This window comes from Geotrypetes seraphini, chromosome 4 (assembly GCF_902459505.1).
Source record: "Geotrypetes seraphini chromosome 4, aGeoSer1.1, whole genome shotgun sequence".
NCBI lineage: Eukaryota > Metazoa > Chordata > Amphibia > Gymnophiona > Dermophiidae > Geotrypetes > Geotrypetes seraphini.
This window is the reverse complement of record NC_047087.1, coordinates 188,359,662-188,374,107: the sequence shown is the minus strand read 5'-3', so window position 1 is coordinate 188,374,107 and position 14,446 is coordinate 188,359,662. Positions and strand designations below refer to the sequence as shown.

General features: G+C 42.9%; 1 protein-coding gene across 4 annotated transcripts in view; it reads right to left on the bottom strand.

Annotated features, from left to right (window-relative positions):
- SPOCK2 (SPARC (osteonectin), cwcv and kazal like domains proteoglycan 2) overlaps positions 1 to 14,446 on the bottom strand; it is a 285,541-nt gene that overhangs the window by 174,187 nt on the left and 96,908 nt on the right. For 2 of the 4 annotated variants that reach the window (XM_033943705.1, XM_033943708.1), the window contains exon 2: positions 3,772 to 3,780. The exons of the other annotated variants lie outside the window; for them this stretch is intronic. In XM_033943705.1, coding sequence (XP_033799596.1) covers positions 3,772 to 3,780 — 9 coding nt within the window. The remainder of the gene's footprint in view (positions 1 to 3,771; positions 3,781 to 14,446) is intronic. 4 annotated transcript variants of the gene reach the window in all.

The following is a 14,446-nucleotide window of genomic DNA, read 5'->3' as shown; positions in this document are numbered from 1 at the left end:
ACAACTCAGACACAGGAGGGGATGACCACACAGCAAACATGGGAGATAACACAGGAGCAGTAAAGGATACCGTAAATGAAACTGTTAGGACAGCCAAGAGTAGAAGGTCCAAAAAGGTAACACGAAGGGAACTTAGATGTATGTATACAAATGCTAGAAGTCTAGGAAACAAAATGGGAGAACTAGAGACGATAGCAAGACATGAGAACATGGATATCATTGGCATAACAGAAACATGGTGGAATGAAGAAAACAAATGGGACACAGTACTACAGGGATACAAACTATATAGAAGGGATCGAGAAGGGCAGAAAGGTGGAGGTATTGCCCTATATGTTAAGGAAGGAATAGATTCTGTTGGAATAATTACAACAGACAGGAAAGAGAAGCTGGAGTCCCTCTGGATCAAAATTCCTGATCACAATGGCGCAGATACAAAAATTGGCCTTTACTATCGTCCCCCAGGACAGGCGGAGGTCACTGACTCAGAAATGATGGAGGAAATCAAATAAGTATGCAAGACAGGCAATGTAGTTATATTGGGAGACTTCAATTTCCCAGGAATAGACTGGAAACTAGGAGCCTCCAACTGCGGCAAGGAGGCCAAGTTCCTGGAGGTGCTAGGGGATTGCTTCCTGGAGCAAATGGTAAAAGAGCCGACAAGAGGCGACGCCACCTTGGACTTGGTCCTAAATGGTCTCACCGGACCGATAACAGAAGTAGAAGTCATGGTTCCACTGGGAACGAGTGATCACAATGTAATCAACTTTAAACTTGACATCGGGAAAGGGAAACATGCCAAAACCTTAACCACCACCTTAAACTTTAAAAAGGGTAAATACGATTGCATGAGAGCCATGGTAACAAAACGACTCGAGAAGATGGTGGACAAACTTGAAACAGTAGATCAGGCATGGTGCCTATTGAAAAATACTATTGCAGAAGCACAAGATCTCTACATTCCAAGGATTTCCAAAGATCGGAGAACTAAAGGCAAAGGAGAACCGGCATGGCTTACCATACAGCTGAAGGAAGCCATAAAAGAAAAGAAGGACTCTTTCAAAAAATGGAAATGCACGAAGACAACCGAAGCCTGGAACAAACATAAAGATGAACAGAAGAAATGTCACAAGGCGGTGAGGGATGCAAAACAGGACTATGAGGAAAAAATAGCCCAGGAGGCCAAAAACTTCAAGCCCTTCTTTAGATACGTGAAAGGGAAAAAACCTGCAAAAGAGGCAGTGGGACCCCTGGACGACAAGGGAAGAAAAGGGTACATCAAGGAAGATAAACAAATTGCAGACAAACTAAATTCCTTCTTTGCGTCCGTCTTTACGAAGGAGGACACCTCAACAATACCTGAAGCGGAGAAACTGTTTACAGGAGAAATAGAGGACAGCCTCACCACAGTTGAAGTGAACTTAGATCAGATATACTACCAGATCGACAAACTTAAAAGTGACAAATCCCCTGGACCGGATGAAATTCACCCGAGAGTCTTGAAGGAATTGAAGGTTGAAATCGGAGAGTTATTGCAAAAACTAGCAAACCTGTCAATCAGAACTGGTCAGATACCAGACGACTGGAGGAAAGCGAACGTCACGCCAATTTTCAAAAAAGGATCGAGAGGAGAACCGGGCAACTATAGACCTGTGAGTCTTACGTCTGTCCCCGGCAAGATGATTGAATCACTGATCAAGGATAGCATAGTTCAGCACTTGGACACACACGACTTGATGAAACCCAGTCAACATGGATTCAGGAAAGGGAAATCGTGTTTGACGAATTTACTCCAATTCTTTGAGACCGTGAATAAGCAAATTGATAGTGGAAAGCCGGTGGACATAATATACTTGGACTTCCAGAAAGCATTTGACAAAGTTCCACACGAAAGACTTCTCAGGAAACTACAAAGCCATGGCATAGAGGGAGATATAAAAAGATGGATAGGCAAATGGCTGGAAAACAGGAAGCAGAGAGTAGGCATAAATGGGAAGTTCTCAGACTGGGAGAAAGTGACTAGTGGTGTACCCCAGGGCTCGGTACTTGGGCCGATCCTTTTTAATATTTATATCAATGACCTGGAAAACGGAACATCCAGTGAGATCATCAAATTTGCAGACGACACAAAACTCTGCCGGGCAATCAGATCGCAGGAGGACAGTGAGGAACTCCAGAGCGATTTGTGTCGGTTAGAAAAATGGGCGGAGAAATGGCAGATGAAGTTCAATGTGGAGAAATGCAAGGTAATGCATTTAGGCAGTAAAAATAAGGAATACGAGTACAGAATGTCAGGTGCAACTCTGGGAAAAAGTGAACAGGAAAGGGATCTGGGTGTACTGATAGATAGGACCCTGAAGCCGTCGGCACAATGCGCAGCAGCGGCAAATAAGGCAAATAGAATGTTGGGCATGATAAAGAAAGGAATCTCGAGTAGATCGGAGAAAGTTATAATGCCGCTTTATAGGGCAATGGTCAGACCCCACTTGGAATACTGCGTCCAACATTGGTCTCCCTACCTAAAGAAGGATATAAAACTGCTGGAGAGGGTGCAGAGACGAGCAACTAAACTAGTGAAGGGTATGGAGAAACTGGAATATGAGGATCGACTTAAAACACTGGGATTGTTCTCCCTTGAGAAAAGGAGACTGCGTGGGGATATGATCGAGACCTTCAAAATACTGAAAGGAATCGACAAAATAGAGCAGAGAAGATTATTTACATTGTCCAATTTGACACGGACAAGAGGACATGAAATGAAGCTAAGGGGGGGCAAGTTCAGGACTAATATCAGGAAGTTCTGCTTCACACAGAGAGTGGTTGACATCTGGAATACTCTCCCAGGGGAGATTATTGCGGAATCGACAGTCCTAGGCTTCAAAAGCAAACTAGATGCATATCTCCTTGAGAGAGGCATATAAAGATATGGTTGGATATAAAATAAGCCAGGTGTATACCTAGCAGGGCCTCCGCGTGTGCGGATCGCCGGATTTGATGGACCGAAGGTCTGATCCGGAGATGGCGCTTCTTATGTTCTTATGTTCTGACTGGTTAGGTATGTCCAAAAGAATGGGTTGAGAACCACTATGTAACAGAATAGGTTCCACTAACGAGGCAAACAACTGTCCACTCTAAGAGTCTAGTTTAACGCCAGTAATCTCAGTGCTGGATGAGTTATAAGACCCTACCCTACCCAACCCTACCTCCTCCCCATCATCGGCATAAAAAACTTTCATGAAAGCACTGAAGAACTGTCGTTAAACTTGACTCTGAAAATACTGTGCTAGCGAAAATCACTCCCCCTGACCTCTAGATGTCCTGTGCAGCCTGTTAGAAAGGCCCAGCTAAGTGAACACCTCTGAGGATGCAAGGCCTAAAATGCCAGGCAGCCAATTATTTTGTTTGGAAGGGACAAGCCCCCCTCCATTTGGTTTCAAAACTAGCCATTATTTTCCTTCCATCCTGCAAAATAATTCATCCAATGAGTCAAAACAAACAGTTTAATTTATGGGATATAATAGATGTTGTTATCAAGCACTGATGCTTTTGAAATGTTTTGTAATGCATAATATAAACATTGCTATACTGCTGTAATATTAAATTAAAAGTAATTTAAAAATCGTTAAGCCTCATGCAATTCAATGCTGACATATTAAACGTCGCTCATTCCTACCATCACACTTGCCAGAAACAATCTTCAGCAACAGCTGCCCACCCAGCTATCTGCTAAAAAATATGACATAAGAATTCTGATTGAAGGTCATTACTAACCTCTACTTCCTGAGAGTGGACAGCAGCGCAGTGGCAGCAAGAAAGAAAAGAGACAAGAGAAAGTGTCAGACGATTGGGCTCTCTTTCCTCCTCCTCATCACCATGATTGATAGCCAATATTTTACTGTAATGTCTCAAAGGCTAGACAGCAATGATAGTAGTTTGCTGGTGAATGCAGTTCTTTCTGACTCGTCAGATATACAAAGGTAATGTCTCAAAATTCCACCACATGGCTCCCCAGTGCTCACCCTGCTGAAGGACAATATTTATTCATTCAGTTTTCTAGACCATTCTCCCAAGGGAGCTCAGAACGGTTTTACATGAATTTATTTAGGTACTCAAAATTTTTTCCCTGTCTGTCCCAGTGAGCTCACAATCAGAATTATTATGAAATAAAATAAACCATAAATCATACGTGCACTAGGGGCCAGATTCTATAAACCAGTGTAGCACAAAGTGTGCCCCAGCAGATTCCAGATGTGCCGTGAGATGCCAGTGAAGAGGAGAGGCGCCAGCATTGGCTGACTGCTTACAGGATGTCCCTCTTGCAGTGAAAGGCACGTCCTGTAGTCAGTCAGACAGCGCCTGTGCCTCTCCTCCTCGCCAGCGCCTCTGCTCCTTCTCCTCACCTCGCCTTCTGCAGCACCTCCGCTCCCCCCACTGGTGGCAATAAGAGTCTCGGGGCCACGGCTGGAGGACATCCACGGATGTGCAGACGTCAGCATGATGACGTCATGTATGCGTGTGACGTCATCGCATTCCGGGTGCCCTCCAGCCACAGCCCTGAGATTAGTGTGCCACAGCTTTAAAAGTTTGCAAGGCACACCTATAAACAGTGCCAAGGTTACGTGCCACAAAGCACCCCGATTAGAGATGCTCAGCCAAGTTCCGCGCAGAACTCCAAATTGATTAATGAGCTTAATTGGTAATTGACCACTCCATTAGAAATGTATTTACAAAATTAAAAACCAATTTAGAGTTCTGTGTGGAACTCAGAGCAGTGCCTACCAATGCCTAAGTTGAGGAACCCACTGGCGCTTAAAGATGCCTACCTGAAAAGTGGGTGTGGTTAAGGGGTGGAGAATAGGCACGGTATGAGAGACGCTGGTAGGCACCAGTAAATTAGGCAAGGAAAACCCTGGCCTAATGTACCAGCACCTAACATTATGATGCCTACTGGTGAGTTAGGTGCCGGTAGGCACAATTCTGTAAATGGTACTTAGCGGCTGAATGACAACCACACTGAGTGACACCGTTTATAGAATCAGCCCTAGGTGCTATTCTATAAGATAGTGCCTGAGTGCAAGGGGGTGCACTGTACATATGGGCGGAACATGGGTGTGTCTCCCAGTTAGGCACAGAGTGAAAATTGGAGAACTATTGCAAAAACTTGCCAACCTGTCAATCAAAACAGGGCAGATACCAGAAGACTGGAAGATAGCAAATGTCACGCCGATATTCAAAAAAGGATCAAGAGGAGTACCAGGCAACTATAGACCTGTGAGTCTCACGTCGGTCCCTGGGAAGATGGTTGAGGCGCTGATCAAGGATAGCATAACCCGGCACCTAGACACACATGACCTGATGAAAGCCAGCCAACATGGATTCAGGAAAGGGAAGTCATGTTTGACGAACCTACTTCAATTTTTTGAGACAGTGAACAGACAAATTGATAATGGAGAACCGGTGGATATTATATACTTGGATTTTCAGAAGGCGTTCCACAAAGTTCCACATGTAAGACTCCTCAGGAAACTGCAGGGCCATGGAATAGAAGGAGATATACTAAGATGGATAGGCAAATGGCTGGAGAACAGAAGGCAGAGAGTGGGCATAAATGGGAAGTTCTCGGACTGGGAAAATGTGACTAGCGGTGTGCCCCAGGGCTCGGTACTTGGGCCCATCTTATTTAATATTTTCATAAATGACCTAGAGGATGGAACATCCAGTGAGATCATCAAGTTTGCAGATGACACAAAGCTATGCCGGGCCATCAAATCGCCGAAGAACAGTGAGGAACTCCAGAGTGACTTGAGCCGATTGGAGAATTGGGCAGATAAATGGCAGATGAAGTTTAATGTGGAAAAATGCAAAGTGATGCAAATTTTGTCGTGAATCGTGCCTACATAGGCACTTTAGGCCGTCTAATGCCACTTCTGGCATTAGCCATGCCCACAGTGGCGTTAGGCGGCCTAAAGCGCCTACAGAGGTGCAATTCTAGTACCGATTTTTTAGGTAATGGTAGGTGCTTTAAATCTAACTTTTTTACCATTTTAAATAGTGTTTCTTAATTAACTTAGGCGCCATTTGTAGAATTTTCCCCATAGTTTATAGAATACTAAAACTACAATAACATAACCCCCCCCCCCGCACCGCAATACCATTAAGAGTAAGAAAATTGCACATAAGCAGTGAATATGATACATTAATTTCCTAAAAATCTTGTAAACAAGTACGTTTTCAATTGTCTCCTACAATTCTACTAAGAAGAAGTCACTATTAGAGAATTCAAATTTTTTTCCCATAATGAAGCCTGATACGATAAAAGATGTTGATGATATTTTTTAAATTGACAGTCTTTGACTGAAGGAAAGGTAAACAAAGTGTGCATGCGTCGAGACTCACTTTACAAATGTAAACGAATCCATGAGATAGGGCTAGATGCACTTAAGTCACAGCTTTAGCAACGATCGCTTTTACCGACCCCATTCATGCAAACCATTTGCATGCAAACTTGCATGAACTGTGACTTCTGAAGAAGACTTCTGGCTACAAGAAAAAAAGAGCAATTCTGAAATGGGTGCCTTGTTCTGGGTGCTCCAATCCCATGTGCTTGGCACCAATTCTATAATGGTATCTTGGCACCAAGATTCTGTTATCGAATACTAGCATAAGGTTGGCATAAATTGGCATATCTAGGTGCACCAAGTGATGATTGTACCCAACTTCGGCCTTGCACCCAACTATGTCCTGGATGCATTAAAGATACTCTAGGAGTGATCGATACACTCCTAGAGAATCGACCAACAGCAATCCAGTCAGTATCTTTAATGCATCCAGGACATAGTTGGGCGCAAGGCCGAAGTTGGGTACAATCATCACTTGGTGCACCTAGATATGCCAATTTATGCCAACCTTATGCTAGTATTCGATAACAGAATCTTGGTGCCAAGATACCATTATAGAATCGGTGCCAAGCACATGGCATTGGAGCACCCAGAACAAGGCACCCATTTACAGAATTGCTCTTTTTTTTCTTGTAGCCAGAAGTCTTCTTCAGAAGTCACAGTTCATACACACTTTGCTAGAATGTCAACGAGCTTGCAAACCTGAATCCTGTAGTTTCAGAGATGCCAAGTTACTCAGTTCCTGGCTGGAGATTTTTAGCAATCCTGGACAGTGGCATAGCAAGGGTGAGTGGCACCCGGGGCAGTAATGCCCCTCCCCCACCCTCTTCTCCACCCCTCCTTCCCGGTCCCCCCTGCCCCGCACGTGCCCCCCCTTCCCTTATATCTTTTTAATTTTCCAGGCGAGAGCAACAGCACGAACTTTCTGCCCACGAAGTGTCGGCTGTCTCTCTGGAGGTGACATCAGAAAGAGGCGATACTGATGCGGACAGCAAGTTCGTAATGCTACTCATGCAGAGAAAATTAAAGAGGTAGGTGGGGAGAGAAGGGAAGGGGGCGCATGTGCACAAAGGGGGAGGGGCAGAGAGGAGGACAGATGCCTGCACCCTTTACAAAGACTGCTCCCCCCCGCACCTCTGTACTACGCCACAGGTCCTGCATTTCTGATCACCCTATTCTAGTGCATTATGGGACCTGCAGCACTGATTTCAATGGGTAGAATCAATCATTTTTGGCATGTAAGTTCAAAACTAGGACTGGCCCAAAGGTCTCCAGCCTGGTAACTCTGCAATTTGTTGGAACACCTAATTCCTATATTGCATCTGACTCACCAGCCAAGAAACAATTTAGCAGATTGCTGAAGTCTCATAGTGCTCTCAAAGGCCTTGGAAGCTTTTAAACATTGACAGGTACAGGAGGCTCTTTGCATGACAGGAAGTTTCAGAAAAGCTGAAAGCTAAGATTCACATGACACTGAAGACAAGGTTATCGGATGGGATCTTGCTGCAGGATGAGCCAGTCCTGCATATACCTATATACCTTGGTTTTCTTAAAATAAAATCTGGAACTAGGCATCCATAGATATAATAGGACATAACCACAACTGGCTCAGCATGCCCTGATTTTCTAGAGCCATCAAACAACCCAACCTGAATGGCAGCAAAGCATTATGAAGTTCACTGAATAAAAACACTACCACCAGTCCCACAAGATTTCTTGAATCTTTTGAATGCTTTCAAGATGTGATGAAGAGTCCCATTGTATGAAGACATAGGTCCTTCTGTTTTACCGCTGCCACGGAATAATTCAGCACTTCTCAACCCAGTCCTTGGGGCACACCAAACCAGATGGATTTTCACGATATCCATAACGAATATGCATTTCGGTTGAATTGATTCGAATTGATCTAGGGAAAAGCCTCACCGATTCAGTGCAAACCCAAAGTCGTCATAGTCCGGGAACTTCTCCACAGTGGAAGCCTTCACAACACGCTGCTCTTGCTGGCATCGGGCCTTTCTCTCTGCCGAGTTCTGCAGTCGTGGAAACATGAAGTACCCAGCAAAGAGGAAGGCCCGATGCCGGCAAGAGCAGCGTGTTATGAAGGCTGCGCTGTTGATGGTGTGTGTTGGGGGGGGGGGAATGACAAAGAAAGAAAGCAAGTGAGTTAGAGGGGAAGAAAGGGAGAAGGGAATAGGGGGAGTTATCAAACCTTTGTGGGGAGGGAGGAAGAAAAAAAGGATGCCTTACTATAGGACAGGCAGAGAAGAATATGGCCTGGAGACATGATAGAGATTAGATAAGGCAGTGGGGAAGAGTAGGAGAGGCTGAAGTCAGGGAAGGAGAGAGAAAGAGATGCTGGGACAAGGGAGCTGGAAGAGCAGAGGGAAGAGAGAGAGAAAAATGAGGAGAGAAGAGTGTGAAAGATGCTAAATCCACAAATGGAGAGAAAAAAAAAGAGAGAGATGCTTGCCAAGGGATGAGGGGTATAGGAAGAGAAAGGGAAGTAAGGAAGAAATACAGAATTACAGGCCGGTAAGTCTGACTTCTGTGGTAAGCAAAATTAATAGAAACACCTTTAAAACAGAGAATGGTGAAGTTTCTGAAATCCTGTGGAATACAGGACTGGAAACAAAATGGATTCACTAGAAATAGGCCTTGTCAGACAAATCTGATCAATTTCTTTTACTGGGTGACCAGAAAATTGGATAGAGAGAGTGCGCTAGATGCGGTGTATTTAGATTTTAGCAAAGTCTTTCACAGTGTTCCACACATACGTCTAATAAATAAACCGAGTTCCCTCTGGATAGGACCCAAAGAAACTGGATAGGAGGAGAGGCAGGGCCACAGGGGGCGGGATGGGGTCACAATGGATTGAAGGGGCCGATAGAGAGTGGACAGATGCTGGATGGAAAGAAAGAGTGAAGAGAATGAGAATAATTAAAGCAGAAATGACAAAAGGTAGAAAAAATATCTTTTTTTGTCGCTGTAATGATGTTTTTAAACAGAAAATGGAAATAAAGTAATCTTTTTATTAGACTAATTTTAATACATTTTTTACTAACCAGGTCAGGACAGGATACCGTAACAGTACTTGAAGAATGAGGTTTGACTTGACTTGACTTGAAGAATGAGGTTTTGGCCTCTGAACACTAATTTAAAAATGGATTAGTCCAATAAAATTGTATATTCTTATTTTCCATTTTTGTTTTATTTCTGTTTGTTAATTTGTAAAGTGGTACTTGTTATTTGTCAGGGTTTTTTTAAATTTACATCTGCTGTCTTTATATTTTGCACAGTATTAGAGGATTTGAATTACTGTTTCTGTGGTGTTGCATTGTATGCAGAGTCTGGCTTCTTGGCTGTTTAGTTTAAACTTTTGTCTACATATTTCTATCTTTAGTTTGTAATTACTCATTCCGCTATATATATGCAACTTACAACAAATGTAACTTCTCTGCAATAGTAATCGACTTGAAAAATAACTTCACCGCAAATGTAGCGTCGCCGAAAATGTAAATGTAGCTATGCCAAAAAAAAAAAAATATATGTGTAACTTCGCTATAATGTACAGTCTCTTCATCTGTTAACTGCATAGAACTTCCATGGTAATGCGGTATACAAAAATAAAGTTATTATTATTATTATTATTACAGGGTGAGAGTATATCTGTGTTTTGTGTGTATGAAAAGAACATGGTTTTCTGTTAGCATTGACTGTGCAGGATCAATCTGTATTAATCTGACTTATTTAATTTTACAATAAAAATTGTTTCAACTTTAAACTTAAAAAGCTGTGTCATTGAAAACGAATCAAATCGAAAAATTGATTCAATAGGCTGAATCAAATGAAATCAAAAAATTTTCCCTGAATGGGGCAGCTCTAGTGTAGAGAGCCTGAATAGGAAAAGAGAGGTCAAAAGTGCAGCTTTAATTAACTAGAGCTGCAGACAGCTAAGGCTGAAGAAAGACTACAGTACAGATAATGTACTTTTTGCCAAGATGTCAGCTAAGAAACTTCCAGCCATCACTGGATAACAGCTGATAGTTGGTAAATAGTCATAGGAAATATATGCATACAAAAATATTGTTTGTTTGTTTTATTCCTCTCCCGCCCTTATCTTTCCATGCTGTTACAAATGTTATCTCTGTAACAGCAGTAAAAATCCTCTTAGTACTAGGCATATTGTAAAGTAATACAAAGCTCTACAAAAAGTCATTCAAGTCTAGAGCCAATCTACTATGCTAACATTAACTTCCAACACAAGGACAGTATCTATGAAAGGCCCCGGGTGAATATAAGCCCTCAAGTAAGTGAATCACTCAATACCTCTACACAGATGGGAAAAGGGGGCAATACTCAAAGTATGGGAAACAAGATTCTGGATCTAGAAGCTGTGATAGAAGAAGAGGAGTTGGCTATAGTGGCGATCACGGAGATGTGGTTCACGGAGAACCATGACTGGGATGTAGTTATACCGGGCTCTAATCTGTTTAGGAAAGACAGGGTAGGAAGAAAAGGAGGGGGAATAGCGTTACATGTTAAAGATCATATTAAAGCCACACAATTGCAGGATCTTCAGGGCAAGTAAGAGGCACTGTGGATCAATTTGGAAAGAGGGAATGATGAATATATTTGCATTGGTGTGATATACAGGCCTCCTTCACAGACGGAAGAAGTAGATAGAGATTTAATAGTAGACATTGAGAGTACATGCTCGTAAACCAAAGCATGCTCGTATATCAAAGCGAGTTTCCCTATACAAAGTAAGGGAAACTCGCTTGATTCATTCCATATCCCCAAAAGACTCCCCTCCCTACTGAGGCCACTGGCGCGCTTCCATTCCACCCCCGCGAACTGCCATCGCCCCCCGCCCAAACCCTTACCGCGATGGGGCACCTACACGCAGCACCAACCCAGAGGACGTGCCAGTGTCCAAAGAGCCTGCTGCTTGCCGCTGCATCTGTGCATGCTCAAGGCCTTCTGGCTCCTGCTCTCTCCACGATTCTGAGATACTCGGTGTCCAGGCCCAGCAGAAGCAGCGGCAAGCGGCAGGCAGCAGGCTCTTTGGGCACCAGCACGTCCTGTGAGTTGGTGCTGCGTGCCCCATCGCGATAAGTGTTTGGGCAGGGGGGCCATGCCGGTTCTCAGGGGAGGGGGCTCTCAAATCGAGTCAACGCTTAGTTTGTGAGGCAAGATTTGCTCGAGTGTTTTGCTTGTCTTGCAAACCTCTCGCAAACCGCGTTACTCACAAACCGAAGTTTGACTGTATATCTAAAAAAGGGGACGTTTTACTAACAGGTGATTTTAACATGCCGGATGTTGATTGAGGTATCCCTATTGCAGGGTCTTGTAGAAGTAGGGAGATCCTGGATTCTCTACAAGAAGAACTGTTCCAGCAATTGGTAATGGAATCTGCACGGGATGGAGTCATTCTGGACTTAGTGCTTACAGACGGGGAAAGTGTTTCTGATGTTACAGTGGGTGATCATTTGGCATCCAGTGATCACTGCATGGTACGGTTTAATATTAAGATGGGTATAGAGAGGGCTCAATCAAAAGCAAAGGTTCTAGACTTTAGAAAAACTAATTTTGTGTGGATGGGGAATTACATCAAGAAATTGTTGTCTGAATAGGAACGTCTGGAAGGAGTAGACATTTAGTGGGCAAAATTGAAAGGAGCTATTGTAAGGGTGACAAACCTGAGAAGGTAAGGAATAAGAGGTTAGATTTAATAAACTACAAAAGATCGCAGAAAGAGGAAGATAGGCAAAAATATCTGGAAAGGTTAAGAGAGGATGGTCATGTAGTCAGGAAAGCAAAGATGCAACTGGAAGAAAATATAGCTGAAACAGTAAAACAGGGAGACAAGACATTTTTTAGATATATTAGTGATAGGAAGAAGTACAAAAGTGGCATTGTGAGACTCAAAGGTAAAGAGGAGAAATATATAGAAGCTGATAAAGAAAAGGCTGAATTGTTTAACAAATATTTCTGTTCTGTGTTCACGGCTGAAGCGCCGCAAGCAGGACCACGCAAGACAAACATGAAAAGGGATGGAGGATGAGAAGACCCTGATCGATTTTTAGAAGGTTATATTCGCGAGGAGCTAGATAAAATAAAAGTAGACAAAGCGATGGGGCTAGATGATGTACATTCGAGGGTGCTGAAGGAACTTAGGGAAGTTCTGGTGGCTCCATTGACTGACTTTTTCAATGAATCTCTAAAGTCGGGAGTGGTACTGGAGGACTGGAGAAGGGTGGATGTGGTCCCTCTCCACAAAAGTGAAAGTAAGGAAAAAGTACAGAATTACAGGCCAGTAAGTCTGACTACTCTGGTAAGCAAAATTAATAGAAACACCTTTAAAACAGAGAATGGTGAAGTTTCTGAAATCCTGTGGATTACAGGACTAGAGACAAAATGGATTCACTAGAGGTAGGCCTTGTCAGACAAATCTGATCAATGTCTTTTACTGGGTGACCAGAAAATTGGAAAGAGGGAGTGCGCTAGATGCGGTGTATTTAGATTTTAGCAAAGCCTTTCACAGTATTTCACACATACGTCTAATAAAAAAAACTGAGTTCCCTCGGGATGGGTCCTAAAGTGATGGGCTGGTTCAAGAACTGGTTGAGTGGAAGGCGACAGAGGGTAGTGATCAATGGAGATCGCTCTGAGAAAAGGGATGTTATCAGTGGTGTGCCTCAAGGTTCTGTTCTTGGGCCTGTTGTTTTTAACATTTTTATAAACGATATTGTTGTAGGGCTGTTAGGTAAGATTTGCCTCTTTGCGAATGATACCAAAATCTGCAACAGAGTAGACACAGAGGATATTGTAAATAACATGAAGAAAAACCTGGTGAAGCTTGAAGAATGGTCTGAAATTTGGCAGCTAAAATTTAATGCTAAGAAATGCAAGATCATGCATTTGGGCTACAATAACCCGAGGAAATGGTACAGTTTAAGGAGTGAATAACTTATGTGCACGACAGAAGAGCGGGACTTGGGTGTGATTGCATGTGATGATCACAGGTTGAAAAGGTGACGGCGAAAGCTAGAAGGATGCTAGAGTGTAAAGGGAGAGGTATGACCAGTAGGAAAAAGAAGGTATTGATGCCCCTGCAGTGTTCTCTCCAGAAATGTTTTCCAGCCGGGAGGCATGAAAAAGTAGCCGAGTGGGGCGGGATGGGGAAATTTGGTGGTGGGGAAAATGAAAGGCTCCTTTTACTAAGCTGCAATAGCGTTTTTAGCACATGCAGAATTGCCGCGCTACACGGCTAGAACTAACGCCAGCTCAATGTTGGCATTAGCGTCTAGCACATGCGGCAATTCTGCGTGAGCTAAGCGCACAGTAAAACCGCTATCGCAGTTTAGTAAAAGGAGCCCTAAATGAAATAAGCCCTAAATGTGTACTATTTGTATTAGTTAATTATTATTAGTTATTTTCCAATGCTCAAAATGACTTACGGTTTTACATTTGTTCCATAATATTTTTATTAAATTTAAGAAGTATCCAATTCTAGAAGTGAATAATTAGATATTTGCCGTCTTTCAAATGGTATAGAGCAGCGTCTCTCAAACTTTTTTAACTCCGGCACACTAAACAGAGCAAATGTTTTGTGGCACACTAAATGCAGCAAATGTTTTTCATGGCTGAAAAAAGTTTCTGGGGAGAACACTATTTCCGTTAGTTTTCAAGTCCAATCATGTCAAAGAATAATGCTTATCTGGGCAGTTGTATAATTAAAAGAATGGATAAGATAACATGAGAAGTGAAATTGTCATGAATCAGAGGGATACATACCCTGTAGGTCCTAAAAGCAGGCTTGTGGGTTAGATATAAACTATGAAGGCAGTGGCGTACCTAGCATATGTGACACCCGAGGCCCATCATTTTTTGACACCCCCCTTCTGTATGAAAAACATGATTTTTAGTAACAATCCACACATCACAAAAGAGTGTACCTAGGAAAAGGCATCATCTTATATACTGCAGTGAGCAGTACATCAATACACCCATTGTAAAACTAAACAAGCCAGACTAGTACAGATCAA